Source organism: Suncus etruscus, chromosome 10 (genome assembly GCF_024139225.1).
Source record: "Suncus etruscus isolate mSunEtr1 chromosome 10, mSunEtr1.pri.cur, whole genome shotgun sequence".
Lineage (NCBI taxonomy): Eukaryota > Metazoa > Chordata > Mammalia > Eulipotyphla > Soricidae > Suncus > Suncus etruscus.
In genome coordinates this window covers 110,021,260-110,045,065 of record NC_064857.1, presented here as the reverse complement: position 1 = coordinate 110,045,065, position 23,806 = coordinate 110,021,260, and the positions used below count along the sequence as shown (strand labels likewise).

The window sequence follows — 23,806 nt, the reverse complement described above, 5'->3', positions numbered from 1 at the left end:
GCCTAAGGTATCTGTGTGAGGCCACTTTATAAACTGAATGAGGCCACTGTGAGTGGATGGGGGTAAAGAGGTTTCTTTGCCGGCAGCTAAACAAGATTTAATTCCCTCTGTGCCACCAGGATGGATTCCTGAACACAGAGCCAGAAGTAAGCCCCGAGTACTGTCATCTGTGACCCCAAATTCAAAAAGTAAAGACAGAAATAAAAATCAATAAAAAAAAAAAGAAAAGCATAGGAATGACAGACTTCAGCGTTAACAATATCCCAAATGTTAATTTTATCTGACAACCAGCAAAAGTTACCCAGGTATGAACTATGAGGGTTTCCCTGCTCTAGGGAGAACACAGCTAATAAAGGCCAGTAGTCTTTTACAAGAAAAAAACAAATCCTTCCTAAGCCAGAGCAACAATACAGCAGCAAAGGTCTTGCTTTGCAAGAAGCAGGCCAGACTTCAATCTCTGGCATCCAAAATGGTTCCCTGAGCATCACCAGGAGTGATTTCTGAGCACAATCAGGAGTAACACCTGAATATCACTGGGTATGATCCCCAAGAAATAATTAAATAATTTCTTCCTATCTTTAAATAAGCAAAGTCCTCTTGTCTGGAATTCCAGTGTCCAGAATTAGAGACTCAACTCTGGCATTTATGACCCAATCTACCAGAACAACCAGGAAATTCCCTGTACCCTGCGACTAAATACTAAAGAGAAGGGTAAGAAGTTTGTGGATAGAATTGGAGAGCATCCTCATGAGAAGGGAAATAAGGCAGAGAAAGGACAAATATTAGAGAACCTCGTTTGTCTTACAGAAAGAAAGAAAATAAGGGAATATTGTTGTGTATGTAAATATTTTATGGGATTACTATGTTACTGACCCTACCCTGATAGGTGATTGTGCCCTACCCTAGGGTGTGACCTGGCACTCTGCCCCCACCCAAGGGTGGTACCCGATTCTGCTTCCACCATTGGGTGGTATCTGATCCCACCATTGGGTGGTACCTGATTCTGGGGATAAAAACAAGGGTCTGTGGAAGGCAAGAGGCTTTTTGCAGGAACTAAGGCTGAGACTTTGGACTTCAGTCTTGTCCATCGAATAAAGCTAATATTTCCACAAACCTGTCTGCGAGCTGTTTACCCACCATTTCACCTCAGAACCGTCGGCTGGACGGGGTGGCAGACGTGTGCTCGGAGCTGGAGGGGAAAGACCTCATCCTCCATCCCTTCATCAGTCAACCTCTTCAGGGGCTGACTTAAACACAATATCAGTACACAATGGCAAACATCTGGCCCTGCATTACAAACCACAGATCAGCAAGCACTGGGGAGATGAAGAGGTGGATGGCAAGGGAGATATGAACACTGCTGGAGGGTCATAGGCGGGTGTGTCTGTGGTGGTGAGGTGTGGTCACTTCATCAAGACAACAAGTATTAATTTTGTATGCATGTTACCTAAACTAGTATGAAATTAACCGAAGAACAGCTGGAGTGATGGTACAGCAGGTAGAGAGCAGGGTTTGCACGAGAACATTCAGGGTCCCATGATTCCCCCAAGCCTGTCAGGACTGATCTCTGAACACAGAGCCAGGCTTGCTCCATTTAGGATTTCTTGCTCCTTTATCAAAAACTAGGTGGTTATATGTCGGAGGAACCTTCTCTGAGTACTCAAGCCTATTCCACTGATCTGAGGGTCTGTCTTTATTCCAATACCATGCTGTTTTTATCACTATTGCTTTGTAATACAGCTTAAAATTGGGGAAAGTAATGCCTCCCACATTCCTTTTCCCAAGGAGTGCTTTAGCTATTCGAGGTTGTTTATTGTTCCAAATGAATTTCAGAACTTTTTGATCCATTTCTTTGAAGAATGTCATGAGTATCTTCAGAGAAATCGTGTTAAATCTTTACAATGCTTTTGGAAGTATTGCCATTTTAATGATGTCGATCCTGCCAATCCATGAGCAGGGTATGTATTTCCATTTCCACGTGTCCTCTCTTATTTCTTGGAGCAGTGTTTTTGGTTTATTTTTTTTCTTGAGCAACACCTGGCTGTGTTTGGCAGAGAAGCGGTTGAGATGCGTGTCTAAGCACCCTGAGAGGCAGCATTTGTGGAGAAGCTCCCGACCAGGCAAGCGCACCCGCCATTGTGGCTCCAGCCCACACCTACCTGCCTGCGGGCCCAGGTTCCGTGGTACTAAAGCCACGTCGTGAGCAGCCTGGAAGAAGGCCACCATCTGGACAATTTGGTGATGGGTTCAAATGGGAAGTCCACAGACATTTCACGTTTGGACAATTTGGTGGTGGTATAAAATTTTTAAAAAGGAACCTAACAGTGAAGCCCAACTGAAAAATCTGATTTGGAACCGCTTTGATCTAAGTCATTTTCTTGCTGATTTAAATGTGCTTTCTAGTTTTCCATAATTAATATTCCCAATTGTATAATGTTTTTTTGTGTGCATTAATGTAGCAGCCTGTTTTCAAAATGTATTTTCTGTATAAATGTTCCTGTAATTTTGTTTAGGGAAAGGTTAATAGGAACAAGAAAGTTCCAGGAAAAAATTCTTGGTTAAATAGCATTAAGAAGAATAGGAACAAGGAATTTCCAGAATAGTGCTTGGTAAAGAAGAATTAAGAAAATTTTAAGTTACAGATATATTTTTCAGAAAATTTATACGTATTTGATGTGTTCATTTTCAATTTGAACTTTGTTGCTATGGGAATATTAAGGTTCCCGCCTTTGGCTTAAGGTGGAAGCCAGAAAAACAAAGGATAACCTATGCTCTTTTGCTTTTATTTGTTTTAAGAAAGGGGCAGAATGTTACCCCATCCCTCATTCTTCCTGTGTAACCTTACCTGCTAGTAAGACCTGCCCATTTCCGGGAGGGGTCTTTGGGAGGTATCAAAAGATTGCCTCAGGGATAGGAAGGGGATTGATTTGGATGACTGATGGGGAGATTGAGGGAGATTCCGCCAGGAAAAAGAAGCAGCAGGAGGAGAGATGGCTGAAAGAGGTTGATTGCAGGGCTGATGATGAACCCAGCGTAAAAGGTTTAAGCTTAGGAGCCACGCATGTGGCGAAGGCCTTGAATAAAGCTGATGTCTCCTGAAACCTATCGGTGGACCCTTTTCCTCACCGCTTTCCTAAGCCTGCAGACCCGCCAGCTGAAGGGGGTTGCAGATGCGTGGCCTGGGCCAACAGAGAAAGGCCCTACCCTCCAACTATCCCTCACCATTCATCAGTGTATTCAACAGGGATGAATTTTTCCTATATATGGATGTACATGGAATCTATTATGCTGAGTGAAGTCAGAGGGAGAGAGAAAGACGCAGAATGGTTTCACTCATCTATGGGCTTTAAGAAAAATGAAAGACATTTTTAACAGTATCTCAGAGACAAGAGAGATGAGGGCTGGTAGGTGCAGCTCATGACATGAAGCTCATCACATAGAGTGATGAGTGCAGTTGAAGAGATGACTACACTGAAAACTATCATAACAATGTGAATGAATGAGGGAAGTAGAAAGCCTGTCTACAGTACAGGTGTGGGGGGGGTGGGGAGGAGGGAAATCTGGGAAATTGCTGGTGGGAATGTTGCACTGGTGAAGGGGGGTGTTCTTTACATGACTGTAATCATACAACTATAATCATATTTGTAATCATGGTGTTTAAATAAAGATAATTATAAAAAAAAGAAAAAAATAAACTAAACTAAAATTTGAAGAAAAAATAAGAGTTGAGGATTTTCTGCCCTCTGTTCTCCCATAACCACTGAGGGTCATGAATCTTACGAGATCCACCTTGGGAAGTCATCACAGTTTGATAAATATCAAGGAGCAAAAGTAGATAAAACACAGGGTTTTCTTTCTCTTGCTTTTTAGCATTTTTATTTTACTCACACAATTCAATTTTTAGTCTGTTATTGTTTAGTGTCTGGGATCAAACTCAGATTGCATACTTGCAAGGCAAGTGCTTTACCACTGAATCCTTTCCTTGGCTCCATAAACTGGCTACTTTAATCCCTCTAGGGACCAGAGAGATAGTGCAATGATGAAGGCACATCTTCCTCTGGGTGCTTTATTTCCAGGTTTGCTTGAAGGGTACAAGCAGCAAGTTCTTGAGCCTCACACTGAACTACTGACAGTGATAAAAATCTTTGCAGGGCTGGAGCAATGGCTCAGTGGTAGGGCATTTATTTTGCAAGTGGCTGACCCAGGACAGACTGCAGTTCATTCCCCTGGTGTCCCATATGGTTCCCCAAGCCAGGAGTGATTTCTGAGTGCAGAGCCAGGATTAACCCCTGAGCATCACCGGATGTGACCCAAAAACTAAAAGAAAAGAAAAAGAAAAAATATATCCTTGGGACTCCAGAAAGGACCTAAATGGAATAATCTCTCTCTCTCTCTCTCTCTCTCTCTCTCTCTCTCTCTCTCTCTCTCTCTCTCTCTCTCTCTCTCTTTCTCTCTCTCTCTCCCCCCTCTCTCTTCTCTCTCTCCTTTCTCTTTCTCTCTCACACTCACTCTTTATAGGCCAGTATTTCATTAGTGTCTGTGCCATTTGGCATCCTGATGTCTGGGTTTCAATTCCTTAAAGATGTGACCTTTTCCACTTTACAACTTATCCACATGCAACTTCTTCCTGCTACTTTGCCTCTAATGTTCCCGCTTCCCTTCCAAGGCCATATTCGACTTCCAGAATACACTGGACATTTCAGCTCATGGTCTGAAATGCCATGCATCTCAATTCAGCACTCGATGGGGGTTCAATGAATGCTGGTGAGAAAGGTGTGTGTGTGTGTGTGTGTGTGTGTGTGTGTGTGTGTGTGTGTGTGAGTGAGTGAGAGAGAGAGAGAGAGAGAGAGAGAGAGAGAGAGAGAGAGAGAGAGAGAAAGAGAGAGAGAAAACCAGGGAAGAAAAGCTGCAGTTGACTAGAACCAGGAAACAAGGGAAAAAGCTCTTGAGACCTCAGATTTGGGAACAAGACTAAAATTTTCATTTTTTCAAAACGAAATAAAATTTTTTTATTTGCAATCGCTTCTCTTTTCTTAGGTTCTCTTTACTTCCCTTAACTCAAGAAATGGAATGTTCTAAAATCCTTCATTACTCACGTCTATGTCCCATCTCCAGTGCTATGGGACTGTATTTCTCAACTGGACCCATATGGTCTGAGACAAAGCGGACCATAGGAAAGAAGTTTGAAAGAGTGATCTCTGGTTGGACCCTTAAATTCCTGCCATTTCACCTTATTTATGTGATCTTGACCTGTGCTCCATGACGTATCTTGAGAATTCTAATGAGAAACACTGCTACTGATGTGCAGAAGGAAGGGTATTGCCTACCCAAGAAGGGGCCTGAGAGACATTCTTGACTGCTGAGGAGACCCAGGCTGGTCATGCACCTCTCAGAGGTTCACTGGGTCACATGTTCTGACTGTGCTACTCGTACTAGTGGGATGGCCTGTCCAGCTGTCCTTTCCTCCTCAGAACTCCTGAAAGCTCGGGTTAGACTGGCCTCCCAGAATCTCTGCTCTAAAACCCAAGAGGTCAGTTCTAAATCCAACTTTATACATACAAATGTGTTCAGAAATTTAAATTAATAAATTTAACTGCCCCAAAGTTAAATCCATATTTAAATTTAAAAATATTTAAATTTGGTGTGAATGTTTTTTCGAATTAAACTAAAAAATTTCTACAATAAAAACATGTTTGAATACTAACAATGCATGTGTATGATACATAGAAGGGGATTATTAATAACATAACAGTAAAATAGCTAAGACAATGGGATGTGAATGGCTAGTTAGAATGTAGATAAAGGTGAGCTAATGGAATTCCTGGTGAAAATTGCTTGCAAAGGCAATTATATATTTTTATTATCTTCCATTTCTCTTTGTGATCCATTATTTGTCATTGTTTTCTCCTTCATTCTTCCAAATAAACTCTAGTCATTCTGAAAAGTTTTGTACTAGTTCCCATGATAACTTGAAATGAGATATCAGCCTGCACAGTACTTTGTAGGCTCAGATCTCTATCATAATATTAATGTTGTCCACCAGAAATAAAATGTTTGCTTATTTATGTCTTTAAAATTTCTTTATATATTTTACTAAAGTCTCAGTGCTCTTCATGAATTTGAGATGTTTTCTGTTACAGTTAGTTTGAGGCAGTTTCTATATTTATTGCCAATGCTAAAAATAATGCTTTTCTCCCACTTTATAATTAATTACTGCTGACATATGGTGATGCCATTAATTATTTAATTCACTATATAGTTACTCTTAGAAATTACATTAATTCTAACAGCTTTTCCATTGCTTTTGGGAAGAATTTGAAGCATTTTAACTGTCTATACTTTAAAAATACTTTGATTTATCAATAAAATATATTGCTATTTACTTGTGTCTTTAGATCAAGAAGAAATAGAAAACAGAATGAAAGTATGGGTATTTTTCTTCTTTCAACATGACTCTTTTCAAGATATGTCTCTTCATTGAGGCTAAGAATGTCTACCAGGCTCCTCTAAAACCTAAGAGACAGTAGTACTTGCTAATTGTCTCTATCTACATTTTCAAATATAATAGAAATTCCTTTTTAAAAAGTAATCTTTTATATTAATATCTAAGATATATAAGGTATTGGTAATCTTAACAAGAAAAATAATCTAACCCCATATAAAATGGGGAAGAGATGAACCAAACCTTTTTTAGAGGAGAAATGGAGATAGTCAAAATGCTCTCCATCATTATTCACCCAGGTGATGCAAATCAAAACAACAATGACACTGGCACACATTAAAAAGAACAAGAACAAGCAGTGCTGAAGCAGATGCAGGGAGAAAGGAACACTCATTTACTGCTGATGGTGTAGACTGGTCAGCTTTTTTGGAAAACATATGGATATTTCAATTTCAAAAATCTAGAAAATGAGCTTCATGTGACCCAGCAATATCACTGCAAGGGATATATCCTAGAAGCCCAACACATTATGTAGAAAAGCCCTCTGCACTTCTTTGTTTACTGCAGCACTATTCACAATAGTCAGAATCTGAAAACAACCCAAATGATAAGTGGGTAAAGAAACAATGGAATACTATGGAGGTTAGGAAAATAAAGTCATAAAATTTAGCTTATACATGGATGGAGTGTTATGCCGAATGAAATGGGTGAAGAAGGATAGACAGAATGATTGCACTCATTTGTGGAATATAAAAAGTGATAATTGGGAATAACCAGACAGTAGAGAAGAGGGCCATGGTAGGAAGGAAGCTTGACACCAAGAGTGGGGCAATGCAGTCAGGGCAGAGAAGGAAGCACTGTGACACAGCTGATCCAGGTTCATTTCCTGGCATGTTTCAATGACCTTGGAGCACAGAGCCAGAAGTAAGTCCCTAATGGGCCCCAAACCTAAACTAAAAAATAAACTGACAAGCTTAATTTTTCTCAGTAATCACTTCCTTTGGAGATTGTGAATTTAGAAATATCTATAAATATGAATATAATATAAATATAAGTATATAAAATAAAATATTTTATTTAAAATATTATAAAATAAAAATATAAAAATTAATTATAAAATACATATCAATATCAATATAAATAAACCACCCTAGAGCTTCAAATTTTAAAGACAATTCTATAAATGTCCAGAAGAAGCTGGCTTTACTATAGCACTGGGTATATCTTGATGTTACTACACCTGTACAGATTTGTGTTAAGATTGTTTTCTTTATCAAGTGGCATTTTACATTACGCAAATCTACATTTCCTCAACTTGTTCTCAGATAAAATGTTGTTGCTGCTCCTACTGCACATTATGATGATGATGCTAGAAATGGTTAGACTATATTCCACATAGCAGACTTAAGGAAGAGGCTAACAAACTACACAACAAAAACCCTTCAGCCATGCCTACTTGGCAGAGTTTTGAGTTCTCCAGCCAAAATTTTTAGTTTGTTTTTTTTTGGGCCACATTAGTGATGCTCAGGCATTACACCTGACTATAAGATCAGAAATCGCTCCTGGCCGGAGGACCATATGGGACACCTGGGGATGGAACCAAGATTCGTCCTAGGTCACTGCATGCAAGGCAAAAGTCCTACCATTTGTGCCACCACTCCGGCTCTGAGTTCTTAGTTCTAAAAGCAAGATTCTTACATAGATTCCTCCTATCATCTGAGAATAATTTTATAAATCTTAATATTATCTTTATAGCTTTTGATTTTGGATCCCACCTGACAGTTCTCAGGGCTTATTTGTGGCTCTGTGCTCAGGGATCATTCTTGGAGATACTTGGGAAACTATATGTGTGTGGTGCTAGGGATTCAACTCTAAATCGTGCCTCCGGCAATGCAAATGCTCATCCCTCTGTACTATCTCTCTAGTCCCTAAAAGCTTTGTAATTATTTTTAACAATGATTTTTGTGCTTCCTACTTTGACATTTTTTATTTGGGTCAAAAATGGCTATAATTTTCTAAATTCAGACTCTGGTCTAGAACATTTATATTATGTTTAAAAAATTTATTCGTTTTAAGTTTTTAATAAATTTTTAATTGAATCACTGTGAGATACACAGTTGCAAAGTTTTTATGATTGAGTTTCAGTCATACAATATCTAACACCCTTCACCAATGTGCATTTCCTGTCCTTCCACTCCCCCTGCCCTCCTTCCTGCCTACTCTTAACAGTTTTCTCTCTCTCCCTCTCTCCTCTCTCTCTTTCACCTCTCTCTTTCTCCTCTCTTCTCCCTCTCTCTCACCTCTCTCTTTCTCTCTCCTCTCTCTTTCTCTCTCTCTTCTTCTTCTTTTTCTTGTTCTTCTTTCCTTTCAGACGCTGTGGCTTACAACACTGTTACTGATGGGGTATCATGCATATCGCTTTACCTCCTTTTAGCAACAGTTTTTGTCCAAAGTGATCATTTCCGGCTATCAGTGTCATGGTGCTCTCTTCTCTTCCCTAACAGCACCCTCCCCCCAAGATTTGTGGCAAAAAAAAATAACTTTCATGTGGACTACAAGAAAAGAAGACTATGAAGAGATAAATACAGCCCAATACAAGACACTTCAGCTCTTTGTGGAAAATGAATAAAAGACAGACCAGGAGGGGGAAAATAGTTCTTGAGAGATATAATTGTTAAGAGCTAATTTCTTAAGTTTTCCTTAGCCAGAATGTTCTAAGACTGAAAATGATAGATGGTTGTTTTCAAAGTATGAAAACACCAATGTCCCAGAGTTAAGTGTCTATTCTAATTGCTGCCTCACTTCAAAGAGTCCTTCAGGTTGCTAATCTGTGTTATTTTTACTTGCTGAAGTAGAAGTGTCTGAGTTATAAATTATACAAGGTGTTCCAATCAGCACCAGTGGCGTGTTATAATAAATATTGCCACTAAAAGACAAAGTGAGGAAATGCATTTGCATTGTATATGTAATGGAAATTGTATTCTTTCCTTTTTTTTAAAGAGGCATTATTAAACTTTAATTAGTGGTCAAACATATGAAAATGGAAAAATTGTTTTAGAGAAATCTAATGGCTTCAGTCACAAAAGCATCCATTCTACCCTTCAAAATACATCTGAGAATAATCTATACACAAAAGCATTTTGAGGAGATTAAAATATCCATTTGCTAAAAGGGTAGATGTGCCCTACATCTTAGTGATAAAAAATGAAATGCATCATAATCAAACCTCAATTTCCAATTTTCTGAAACATTTGATGCTGCTATATTAAAAACACTAATGCATTTTCCAGTTCCTGCTAAAGGTAACAGTAACAGAAGGCTATAGTCTAACTTAAATTTGTTAGAAATTGAAAGGCCCCATTTTGTACCATACTATAATCACATACTTAGAGTCTCATCAAGTCCATTATCAATAATAGTGTTAGACACTAGCACAGGGCATGATGTTAGTCAATAATATGAGAGAAAATTTGCTGAAGGGCTTTTGTTCATACTCAAAAAAGAACCTGGAATTAAGAAAATATAGACAGAACTCTTCAGAAAACTGAACCTTGAACCACCTTCAATAATTCAATGCCATTATCCAAGCAAACAGAAGAAAGCATAAACAAATGGGATTACATCAAACTTAGGACTTTTAGTACCTCAAAAGAAGTGATGGTTAGAATAAAAAGACTGAGAGAGAATATTTTCTCACAACTCTCACTGACGAAGAGTTAGTATCCAAGATACATAAGGCATTTGTAAAACTTAGCAACAAAACAATCAAACCCAGTCCCATCAAAACATGGGGAGAAGAGATGAACAGATATCTCCTTTAAAAGTCATACAGATGGCATCAAGTATATAAAAATTCTGTCTCTCTTATCATCAGGAAAATAAAAATCAAAGCAACAGTGAGATATTAACTTATACCAAAGAGTGTGGCACATCTCTCTCTGTCTCTCTCTCTGTTTCTCTCTCTCTCTCTGTTTCTCTCTCTCTCTCTCTCTCTCTCTCTCTCTCTCTCTCTCTCTCTCTCTCTCTCTCACACACACACACACACACACACAGAGCCAGTGTGTGTGTGTGGGGGGGGAGGAATACAATGTTGGTGATAAAGTTGACTGGTTCAACCTCTTTGGAAAAAAACAAAGTGTAAAGTTTAACAATTGATCTTCATTTCCATACAAAAAGGATCATATACCATGGTCTAAATCTGCCTTCTTTGACTCAGTTTTGAAAATTACTCATTTTGATACCTGTATCAGTGGTTTATTTTTATTCTTAACTAGTAATCCAGTGCACTGATATATAACAATGTGCTTATCTTAGTTACCTTCTGTTGACTACCTGTGCTATTTGTAGCTTACTGTGAATAAACGTTTTTATATAGAAAAAAATGAATTGAGCTTCTCTATATGATCCATAAATTCCATGTCTTAGTATGAACTCTCTAGTAGGAGTCAAAAGCACTATTTAAAAAAATATATTTATGCCCTTACATTCACTGAAGCACTATTTATAATAACCACAATCGGAAAACAGTCAAATGGCCAGAAACAGATGACTGGATAAGGAAATGTGATAGATAGATATATAGATATAAAAGATAAATAGATATATAGATACATATACACAATGGAATACCACTCAGCTATAGAAAAATGAAAGCATACAATTTGTCACTATGCAGATGGAACTATATCCATCTACCCAAGAGGGTTTCATGATGAGTGAAGTCAGTCAAAAAGACAGGAACACAAGATGACATCTCAAAAACAATGGGCTTTAATGAAAAAACGTAAGAAAATAACAAATGGCCAAAGCCAACAAAATTGTATAGTTGGTCTATAGAACTGAGTTTAACTGAGGATCAGAAGTCTAAGACACTGGTGAGAAGTGGATCTCTGATAAGGAGCATGGAGTTGAAATGACGCATAAGTGAAACTAGTGTTATTTTAAATATTTTAAATCAAAGAACCTCAGTAAAAATGAGAAAATATAATAAATGGGTAAATAGGATAGTTTTAATTTTATTATATATTAATATTAAATTTCCTTTTTAGAAAAATAAAAGAGAGAGAGAGACTGGCAAAGATGACCTCTTATTTTTCTACACCAAACCACTATTCTGAAGACATATTTAGCTTACCAGGAGAAGCAGAGCCATAAGAACCTGAATTATAGATGACATCACTGGGCTTACTCAAGTCTGCAACAGTGACAATCAACAAATGAGCTTCTTGTATTGTCCATTTTCAGTGGAAGTTATTACTTACACCTGGACACCTCTGACTGCTAAATCATCTGATCTTGCAGCTCTGTTTTCCCTAGTCTTTTTATCTCTCTTGTTAACAAGCTCTTGTCACAATCTAATGATGGTATTTGAGATCCATATATATATATATATATATATATATATATATATATTTGAATTAAAACCTTTATTTTGATTCCCAGTACCTGTAAAGAAAAATCTAAATTCATCCTTACATTCTAAATCTTGCTTTTTCTGCCACTCTTTCACTTGCTTGCTCTAAGTTTTCAAGCTTCTAAATTATGGAGGAAATATTTTATTTCCATGTCACTAGTAATTAGTTATAATTCACTGATGAATCTATAATTACTGAAGGATGAAAGGATGGACTAGAAATAAATAAATAAAATAATAAAAAAGAAAAAGAAAAATAAATAACAGGTTTTTCTGTCATTAGAATAGTACAGGATGAGCAAGTACATATGTAAAAGTTAAGTAATTTATCTATTTCTGTCCTAAATAAAGTTTCCCTTGCATCCTCGAATACCTTTTGGATTAATACTATAATTACAAAACAAATTATTGTTTTTTGTCTTCAGCTAGGATCTGGACATCTTCCTAAGGACGTTGAATCTTTAAAGATTGTCTATGGATCTGTTTCAATTTTCTGCCTTCATCTGTGAAGGTAACACTTTCTATTTCCTTCTCTTCTCCATTCATGACCCTACTCCCAATTTATTTTTCTTTGGAAGACTTGAGCTTTCTGCTTACTCAGTCTTGTTCTTCTAATGAGGTTATTAACTACACAACTCAGCTGTGAGAAAATATGATTACATCCAGGTCTGTAAATAATTATCTGTGCTTTATACAAACAAAATTTAGAGAAAACTGTGTCATACTCTCAAAAATGGTCTTGTGGGCCAAAAAAGATAGAAGAGCTAAGGCCTTGCGTACAGAGGCCCCAAGTTCAAATCTTTAGCACCACATATGGACTCCAGTACACAACATAGAGCCAGAAGAGCATCTGAGCATTGCTGAGTGTGGCACAAAAACAAACAAATGTCTTGTGGAGAAAGGCTAAAAATAATCATTGTAATTAGAATATTGTGAGTGAAGAAAGAAGAGACATAGTTCCAAGTTCTGTTACAGTGCATTTTCCACTCTTAAAGCCTGCAATTTACTTATGCAAAAGTGTGAAATATCATCTATTGTCCAACATCCATTAACATTTTCAATCAACTCAACAGCTATGAACAGCACCTTTATTTTCGAGACAAGGTACCATAAGCTTAGAATAGTAAAGCTAAAGCATGTCTGAAGTGCCAATGGGCTACAGAGCTGTGACTCAAAGATGGACCAAATGCAGAGCCCAAAATGCAAGCAACCATTATAGTTACCTATCTTTCACCACTTCTTGGTCAACTTAAACACCAATTTAGACTTACTAACCTGAATCCACCTGCAGTAAGTACAGGCCTTCACTTCATTAATAAACATAGATAACTTGATAACTCCTGAGGGTATTAAGTCTTCATTAAGTAAACTTTAAAAAGGGGTCTGAGAACAGAAAAAAATTTCTTTTTTAGATCATACTATTAAATGTTTGTCTCTTGTAATGCCCATAATGGAGAAGTAAAAGGTTTTTTTTCCTAAAACAATAAAAAGAATCACTATATAAATATTCTGTACAGGCAATTAACATGTTTCCACATAGAATTTTCATTGTTATTATTAAATAAGCAAGATCTTTCTAGAATATCAAATCTACCTCCAGATATGTCCTTTTAAAAATAAAAAATAAATTACATTTGACATCTAACACTCAATCTGATGTAGCAATCCCTTAATATTTTATGAGCTAAAAAAACTCATTTGAGCATGTAGACTTCAGAAATATGGGATTCTTTTGTAAATTTTCAAGTGTCCAGAATGTCCTTCACAGTATATTGCAAGCAACAGGTCAAAATGAAGAACACTGGAGAAAATACTGTTTGGAAGATTGCCAACATCTACACACACACACACACACACACACACACACACACACACACACACACACACACTGATTTAAAACTAAAAGAAAAAGGTCTCTGTCTCAACTTTTATTCCATTTAAAAAAATGAAAGTTTCTAGAAGACAGGATCAGATCGGTCAGCTCACCTTTGCATTCTATGTCCCTCACAGTCCCTGGAACTGAGTCTTAATTATCAAATTACTTCATAAATTTGCAGTCTACACTGTTTTCCAAATACCACAGCCACAAAGGGGCAACTGTAATGATGGGGTAGTGTGGTGACAACTTTGAGGGCCATATGAGGGTACCTTTCAGTTTGAAGAAAAGAAGATCAATCTTCAGATAAGGGCTGAGCATTTTTTTTCTAAAGAGGAGGCAATAGACCAAATTCACCTGGAATTTCTCTTGCAGGCAAAGGGACCCTGAATTGGTTACATCAGACTCCAGCTATAGTTGTCTTGCTGCTTAGATCAGGCCCCACTATGGCCTGAGAGATCTGAGACTGAATTGTAGAGTGTCTCTCCAGGAGTGGGACATGGATAGTTCTAATGTAAGATCAGCATCTGATGTACCTTCAAGGATTCCCCAGGATGTGTGCTTTGAACCCCACTCTGTTACCTCAGTATTTTCTCTGACTGTCTAGCATGTTCAAAGAAATCTAGGACGTGTGCTTCAAGGAATCCATCTCTACTCTGTCTGCACTATGCCTCCCCAGACACATACCTAACACCTGAGACACTTACCACCCTTTTCCATAACATCAGAAGGTGTTGATGAGCTGAAGGCCAATCCAACCCACAGTTCCATTTCTGCTGCCTATACATAGGCTGCAATTCTACTGAGCTCTGAATACTGAATACTGTCTGTTTTCAGCATTCTGTTTTCACTTCTACCACTGCAATTTCAGCCATAGAAATGTGAATTAAAATAAATGCAAAGGTCTTAAGGAGTTTCCTTGACAGTAACAGTGATAATGGAAATAGATTAAATCAGATCTACTACAATAGTGTAAAAGTCAAACAATAGCAAAGAATAAGAGAAATCAAATAATCATGCCCTTTTTTTTCTGGATGCCTTCTCTGACACTTTGTAATTTTAGTAAAAAAATGAATACTAAGAATACCTAACCACATTTTAATGACAAGTGACATATTTCTCTTTATAAGTTTTAATATAGTTGATTTAATTTTTTTGTTTGGGGATCACATTCAGTGTTGTGCTCTGGAATTACTCCTGGTGGTACTTGGATGACCATTGTGGTAGGAATTGATTGAACCAGGATTTGACACATGCAGGAGAGCAGTTTACCTACTAGACTAATTCTCTAGCACCAAATATCCATTATTTATTTATTTATTTATTTATTTATTATTTTTTTTTTTTTTGGTTTTTGGGTCACACCTGGCAGTGCTCAGGGGTTATTCCTGGCTCCAGGCTCAGAAATTGCTCCTGGCAGGCACAGGGGACCATATGGGGCGCCGGGATTCGAACCGATGACCTCCTGCATGAAAGGCAAACGCCTTACCTCCATGCTATCTCTCCGGCCCCAATATCCATTATTTAAATGACAAATCCTTGTTTCTTGGAGGAAACATTCCAAACAATTGAGATACTGAAAGCAAAAGAGTAATAATTTCTAAAGGAAGACAGAAAAATGATCTCCCTGAAGTTTATAAGCTAGAATTTAAAAAATATCTTAAAGAAGCACTTTATATCATGCACAGGTGGTTTTTAATACATACCCATGCTTTATCATAGAGGTTTAGTTATAACTGCTAAAACATTTTCATCCTGTAGATTTTAACTGTGTTTTTTTCCACTTCCTAGAATACATAAGCCGAAATGTACACAATGGAAATCTAAACCCAAAATATTTTCTTTGTAGCACAGTTCCTTAGGTATTCTCCATGCAGGTGAGTGCTAGCCCTGAAAGCGAAGTCTCACGTGGCAGAAACACAAATGTACTCACGCAATTCGCCCACTTTCAGGATCTCACACAGCATCTTGGTCAGCTCTATGCTGCTGCGGCCAAAGGGACACTCATGTTTATCTTCCCGGCTACTGTTCTCCAGCACAATCTGCCATGGGAAAGGAACATGCCAAAAAGGATCGTCAGTTGGTGGAAAACGTTAACTTGTTGGCTCGACTGAGGGGAAAAGGAGTGCTCCTCCACATTCCAGGGAATGAATAGAAATGAACTCTAAATATATTCTAAATACATGTGACCTAAAAGTCGCCAGGTTTCCAAATTGTCCTAAAATTTTCATTTTCTGAGAATTATTGTCTGATGATATATTTATTGTCTAATAATGTCTAATACTTTCACTGTCTGATTTTGCTCGTTGGTTTACATTTACATGAAGGTGCCCATGGAAAGCTTTTTAAAACAACACAATATTATGCTAAAAAACACTAATAGTATTATAAATCATGGTGCCTTAAGCAGACTTTAAAAAAATACAATAGAGTTCTTACTTTTTCCCCTTACATTTTGTGATGTTTTGAGACATTTTTGTTGCTTGTTTGGTTTATTCAGACACAGTGAATAAATAACAAAACTTCAATAACCAAATTCAAGAGACAGTACCACATTTGCCTCTGAGCCCCCTCTTCCCTTTCTTCTGTGGCTTCTGCTTATACATGTTATCACATACTGCTCTAGAGGTTTCCATGTTCCTACAAGAACTCACCCTGCCATTAGTTCACTTGATCATGTCCAAAGGACATGGTACACATTGAGTCCTTCCCTGAGACATATAATACAGAGGAGGGAATGGAACCAAGGAAACAGATTAAATTTAGGGAGCTGAGTCTTTGTGACCTCAGGGGAAAAAAGGTGGGAAGAAAAGAAAAGGAGAGGAAAAGGAACTTACTTGACCTGAGGGAGGACTTGAAAGAGGTGGAAAGCAAAGAAGAGGGAAAGGGAAAGAGGAGGAGGAGACAGGAGGGAGGTAAGGGCCTGAAATGCAAAGGAGACAGAGAAGTAGCAGAGGATCCCTGAATTATGTGAGGGGCTGATCATACATAATCTCCAAGCACAGTATTTCCCTATTCTGATGCTTTGCTACTTCATATATTCAAAAAATCCTTAGATCTGACTAAGAAATTCTCTTGTAACCTTGTTATTTGGAAAAGTTCCTTTAAGACTAGGGATGTTATTTTGGATATAAGCTGAACAAAAATAAAACCAAATAGCAATGCCTCATTTTAACATCACTAAATTTCAAATCAATACATTAAAAAATGAAATAGCACCCAATTAGAGGCTCACCTTAGGAAAAAAAAAGCTTCATCTTGGGATTTGCCAGTTCCCTAGTGTAGGTATCCGATGCCCTTTCAAAGGCCACCCGAGCCCTGAGCAAGGCTCTCAGTGACATCTATGACAGTGATGCCCATTGACTCAGGCAGCGCTTCCCCCTGGAATCCAGACTCTTCAGAGGCAGAAATGTAATTTTTATTTGGTTCATTGACAGGAGTAGCTGAGCACCTATAATATACCTGACAAACACACAGGTTCCATAAGGAAGTAAATGAGATGAGCCATCCTTGTTTAGCAGAGACTCCCTTTAATTGAGAAGACAGCTGACTTCTCAGAGGGAACAAGTGTTCATCACAAATACTCAAGCAAGAGCTTAAAAGGTAAAGAGCAGTGTCATCTCAGAAAACTCATTTATATATCAAAATCTATTTTGATATCTGGAAGTTTACAAAAAGGCTGAATTCGTCAAACTAATTTTCCCTTCTGGAACTTACATACTTTTTATCTTGGCAAGAGCAAGCTGAAGCTTATCCATGAAGGTAAAGGTGCTTAATGCTAAACTTTTCTTCTAAGCTTGGATTTGGACTGCTTAAGAAACTGAGACCCAACAAATCAGCATAATCTTTCTACAATTTCACTATTTCAGTTTAGAGCCCTACACACTCTTTCATCAACTATCTTCCTTTTCTGTATTATTCTTGGCATTCAATTAAGATTATTAAAGTCTACTGTTCGTAACTTTCACATTCTCAAATTAAGAATGTAAGATTATAAAATGTGCATAAACATTCTGTAAAATGATTTTGACAAATATTTAACATATTGGGAAAGATGAGTCTTTTATGTCGGGATTTTCTTAAGGATAATTATAATGAACAACCTTCTCTTAATGTCAAATGACAGAAAGGTCAACCTTGTGCTCTGTTTCTATGTTCAACAAGAACATTTCTTGGGCCACCAGCACTGGCGATCTAAAAACGTCTTAAATGTTGCAGATGGGACTCTGGAGTAAAAATGAAAATGCCAGGTGTCCCTTATCTTACAAGTATTATTAAACCGATCAGTCACTCCCTAGATGTTAAAAAATGATCTGGCATAAACCAGTCCTGTTAAGAGGAGGTCACAGTGACACTTGCATTATTAACACTTCTAGACTTCTATTTTTCCAACAGAAGCAGTATGTTCAACAATTCCCCTTCTCCAAATCCTTACTATCATAGGCACAAAATGTAAGCAAATCTGGGATGTTCTCCAACAGGTAAGTAATAGCACAGCTATATCATTCTCAAAAATACTGACTAGATAGTCTTTCCTATGTAATCAATTGCTTAGTGGCCACACAACAATCTGCATTAGCTAGCATCAAACGCATTTATTGTGCCACAAGTCCCTCTAAGCTTCCTTTTAGGTATTTTTTAATATATCCAACAGAAAACACCTGCTTCAGGCTTATTTAGGGATATTCACCTATCTACTGTGGGGTTTACTGAACAAAAAGGACAGGAGAAAATAGTGAACCACAGTAAACACTGCCTCTATTTCTATAGCCATTTCACCTGGACTATCTAATCAGTCCTATGAATGTATTCCTAAATGTGGTTATTGAAAACTGAATATCTGCCTCATGACAATGAAGTACATGTTATTTAAGGAGAAAAAAATAACTTTTGAATTGAGTATGTAGGCTCCCTATCATAGTTTCTTTTTCCATACTAGTCAGTGACTTCACCTAAATTGTAAATGTTTTAAAGGGTTAACTGTCCTACAGCAAACTCTATTAAATATTCCATACATTTACAAAGCAGGAAGATGTAGACATAGAAGCTGGGTGCTAGTAGTTCATATGCTTACGAGTTGGTAAAGTCTGAAATAATGCCCATGTTAAGTTGGACATTTTGATATGTGATAAAAATTATTGAGGTAAAATAAAATCATTTTCCAGGAAAAATAATTTGTACTGTGGGGCAAATAGGCAAAAATTGTATGTAATTGCATTTTGTTCTGACGAAAATAATTTGTGGAGAAATCTATGCAATATAATTTGTCCAGATTAGTTACATTTGGGGAAAGAAGTTCTGAAGCATCCCCAAAACAGTTTACTCCTTTGAAAGTCCTCCAAAAACAACTATTGGGAAACCATGGTTTGTGGGATAGAAAGAAAGAAGCTCCCTCAGTTTCTTTCGGAGGGAATAACTTTGAAAATACTGAAAATAGCTACATTTACTTGGTGCAGTTAAGAATTAAACTGGTTGGGCCCGGAGAGATAGCACAGCGGCGTTTGCCTTGCAAGCAGCCGATCCAGGACCCAAGGTGGTTGGTTCGAATCCCGGTGTCCCATAGGGTCCCCCGTGACTGCCAGGAGCTATTTCTGAGCAGACAGCCGGGAGGAACCCCTGAGCATCGCTGGGTGTGGCCCCAAAACCAAAAAAAAAAAAAGAATTAAACTGGTTGATTTTAACACCGCTGTTATATCTGAAATAAAGTTATGGAGGGCTTTCATCTATGTAGTGCAGCATCACTAACACTATTTCTATCACACCATCTCTGCATGGCACCATATGCACTGACAGTGCCTCAGTAACAACCTGCACTGTCCAGAAGGGAGGGTCCTTCCAACATGTCCTTCTCACCAAGCTGCAACTCTCTGCTGCATGTGGCAGGAACAGAAATAAGTGCCAGGGACTTTAGTTAAAACAACTGATTGGTGATTACTGATTGGGAGAGACTGTGCATGTCGCCTGTGCATGTTTCTTTACTGTTCTGTGTCTTGAATCTCGCCTGAGTAGGCCGAGAAGGGCCCAGCAAAATCGCTCTCCTAGAGTTGTCCAGGCCAAAAAGCCAAGGAAGACTGATTCCATGAGTGAAAATCGGCTATCAGCGGTAACTTGCAGAAAGGCAGAACCTCTGTCTGTAACATCAGGCTTGAGGAATCTGCTCCTGCTGTGTGATTACCAACTGGGAGAGATTGTGTGTGTCACCTGTGTGTGTTTCTATACTGTTCTGTGTCCTGAACCTCTCCTCCAAGAAGGACCCAGCAAAATCACTCTTCTAGAGGCTCCAGAAGAGTATGGCTGTGAAGCTTTGCTTGCGGCCATGTGCTCTTTCTAACGAATGAACCCCACCATAACATGCAGAAAAAAAATCACATTACAATCGTGACAATGGGGAAAACTCTCAGGTAAGCACCATGAACAAAAATTGAAGATGATAGCTCTGATGACCCAAAAAACACCAACCTTCTGATGAACCTCTCAAATAAGTAGTTAAGAATAGAAATATGGAGAATCCTCATGGAAATTAAAGAAAATATAGCTCTAGTTGAACAGAATACAATGACAGAAATCAGAAAACTACAAACTGAAAAAATACAAACTGAAAACACTGTACCTGAACTGAAAAATTCAGTTTTTGAGAGCTAATGACAGACCTGATCATATGCCCTTTGACCTGGATGATGCAGTCTTTTTGGATCCTGTGTTCAGGCTCACATTGGCACAGTCTATTTTGTGCCTAGCCAGCTGGTAGGGGCAATTAAAGTCAAAGGGACCAAGAGTAACAGCACCAGCAAGGAGATGCAGAACACAAAGAATCTGCAACAGACCAGTAGGCCACAGCAAGTTCCAGGCATCAGGCACAAACATAGGAAAAGTGTAAATTAAGGGTAGCACATGTGGACATGGCTTGAAACCTGTGAAGAGAATATGAAGGAATATATTATGTATATAATATATTATATTCGTGAATATACCTTTATGAAGCTGTGAAATGAATACCTAGAACTTCACAAACATCTGAATTTGTGTCTAATTTTACAAAAACTCAAGGACCCATGTCAGAATTGTGTCACTTTCTAGGTAACATAATCACCTTTTCTCATTGTTTTCATTGATTCTTCTTTTCTCATCAGCACTTTCATTTCTCTCCCCTCTTCTTTTCTTCTTAATTCTCTTTGTCCTCCTCCTCCTCCCTTTCCTCATCTACCTCTTTTCTCCTCCCCCTCCTCTCTCTCAGACACACACATACAATTTATCAAGTAGTTGACAAACCATCATATATTTTAAGATATTTTTATTAATTGCAACATATGCTCATATGAGTATAATCATAAATATTACTTCCTGGTCTTTGGAATTCACGATGAAATTCTCCTCTATAGTCTCTTCAGAGAATACATAACTGGGTTGACTTTCTTTGATAAAGTGGAGTAAAAACCCAATCTAAACTTTTCCTCCTGGGGAGCAACAAAGGAGCAGAGTAGGCCTTACAAAACTGATTCTACCCTCACTGTTCAGTCTGTGTGATCTGGCCACACTGTGGAATGTCATCCAAGCACATGCCTCATAAGAGAAATACTACAGGGTTGCAAAAAAAAAGGGGGGGGGGAGGGCAAAAGCAAAAGGGAAGAAAATGAAATTCCTGTTCATCAGAGAATCACTATTTTTTTATTTTAAGGCTTTTCTAGAGCACCATATCAAGACGCAAATCTGTGTCTCTTGATCATGAAGACATGAGTCGAAAAACAGTAAAATGGCAGAATCTCAAGTCAGAGTACAGATACTTTGCAGCTAGCTTCCAGTGTGGGGGGGGCACAATTTTCTTGTATTTCGCATTAGCATTTCATTAACATTTCATGAGCACATCAATATTTAATGAGGATGTGATGTGCATACAAAATAGGTAAAGTCACTGCAGCCAATAAATGTTCTGGAAACATTTTCAAGGCAGTTTATTAGCAAGCACTAAATAAAGGAGTAATTTCAGTAATCAATATGCAAATAAGCTTAAAGGAGCCCCTTTTGGGACTCTGTTCTCCATCTCATCATATTTACCAACCAAAGAAAGAGATACTTTGCTTCTTGACTAAATTCTTTAAACAGTCAGAAACAGATCTCTAGTGTCAATTGAATGGGCTTCATGTTGACATTCTTACAGAAATATTTTGGAAAAGACCATGGTTAATAATGTTCTGACAATATATTCTTAGGAGAGTAACTTTTAAGTTGGATAGTACTTTTAAAAAATTAGCACACTGATATATCTACATCAATTTCAACATACTTATATTAACCACGTTTTGCACATATCCAGGAATGTATTTCCTTTATTTTCACTTTTCGGCATTTGAGAGCAAATGTACTGGAACAGAAACCATACCAAACTGAGTACTGAATTCTTTCCCTATCATTCAGATCAGCAAACATTCAGCTGAGAAATCTGCAACAGTCTACATGGCTTATACATTACTTATAGAAGACTGAATATATGAGCATTCATATAAAACATTTTATATGATATATTATTGTTTATGGAGCAAATATACTTTTCTATGAACTGACCTCAAACAAGCATGAATAAGGCAGGCATTATTACTATTCTCTTAAGAGTGTTAAATGTCTCTCTTATTTAATTTTAATGAAGATGAATAAAGCTCACTCTAGATGAGTAAGCTATTATGGGGTATATTCCCTTAGATTTTATTGCTATGAAACTGTATCTCACCATTGAAAGTATTCTTTCATCTTGTTGGCTTCTTGTTGCACAGAAGAACCTAGAGGGCCTGGACATTCAATGCTGAATATAAGGTCAGCTACAGTGCTAGCTCCCTGAGCCAGTGAATTCTCTTGAAATCACATTGCTGATTCAACTGGTTTTCCTTGTGTATCCTTCTTTTCTCTTGCTCCACTTGAAAAACCCAGTCCATTCTGCCTTCTCTGAAACTAAAGCTGGACAAAGACCCGAGCACTATTTTCAGGCTTTCATCATTTGGCCTTTATGAGAGCTCCTTTTCTACCCTTTTTTATATTGCTCCAACTCTAACTAAGGGCTGTAGAAAGCAGAGCATGATGTGATTATGTGCCAGTACTGTATTGTCTCCAAAGATAAAAACTGTTTTACTTGTGTTTCTTCCACAATCACCCATGGGGACAATGAGTGATAACTGGTCTATGGTAAGTTAAGTTTGAATCCCATTCCATCTCTTTATAAATGGACAGAAGCTTTGTAAAATCTACTTCATAGAACTGCTGTGCAGGTAAATCACAAAATAAAGGCAAAACAGGCCTAAAGAAATTAGATAAAGTTGTTGTTTCTGATTTGACTTCTCCCCCAGTCCCATCACTGTGGTTCTTGATCAACATTTCAAAACTTTTAATTAGGAAGCCAATCTAAAGCACGGCTGCAAAGGGATAAAATTTCTGCTGGTGAATCTCATGGGTAAAAGAAAAGTTGACAGCAGGATCCCCAGAGTTTTATCACAACATCAGGCAAACAAGCAGTATGTCACATAAGAATATGACAGACTCAGGATGAGAAGTTCCAGTTATTCATATTCAAGAAGGAATCAGCCATAAGAGAACAAGTTACAGGAACAGAGGTGAACAAAGTTTTGAAACAGATGTCATGATCTGGAGTTGTGGCCCCTGAAGAACTAAGTCTCTAGCTATGGCATAATAAGAAACCCACTCCAAGAACCCTGGTCAATCTCAGTCTCTTAGAAACCAGCTTCTGGCCTTCGATGATTCAAAGGAACAAACACTTTCTGCCACAAAACAAAACAAACAAACAAAACCCAGCAAAAAAAAAATCCTCATCCAACAGAGAGGAGAGTTTTATGAGAATGACTGAATCACTAGAGCATTAAGCTTCTAATTCTAAGACCAAAATTAGATTTTCTGGGGTAGAAGTCCAGCAGGGGCCTTCAACTAGAAAGATGAGGGGCCATTTCTCCTACACTCCCTCGTAACAACACTAAAAGTAATTGAACCCAGAATCCAAAGACAACTGTAAAGAACACTAAATAGCTTCCAGGAGTTAACTCTGATAGTACATTTTTAGCAAGGGCATGAAACTAAA

The 23,806-nt window shown here is 37.8% G+C and overlaps 1 protein-coding gene across 2 annotated transcripts in view; it reads right to left on the bottom strand.

Moving 5' to 3' along the window:
• ELMO1 (engulfment and cell motility 1) overlaps positions 1–23,806 on the bottom strand; it is a 514,761-nt gene that overhangs the window by 276,270 nt on the left and 214,685 nt on the right. For both annotated transcript variants that reach the window (XM_049781864.1, XM_049781865.1), the window contains one exon: positions 15,665–15,773. In XM_049781864.1, coding sequence (XP_049637821.1) covers positions 15,665–15,773 — 109 coding nt within the window. The remainder of the gene's footprint in view (positions 1–15,664; positions 15,774–23,806) is intronic.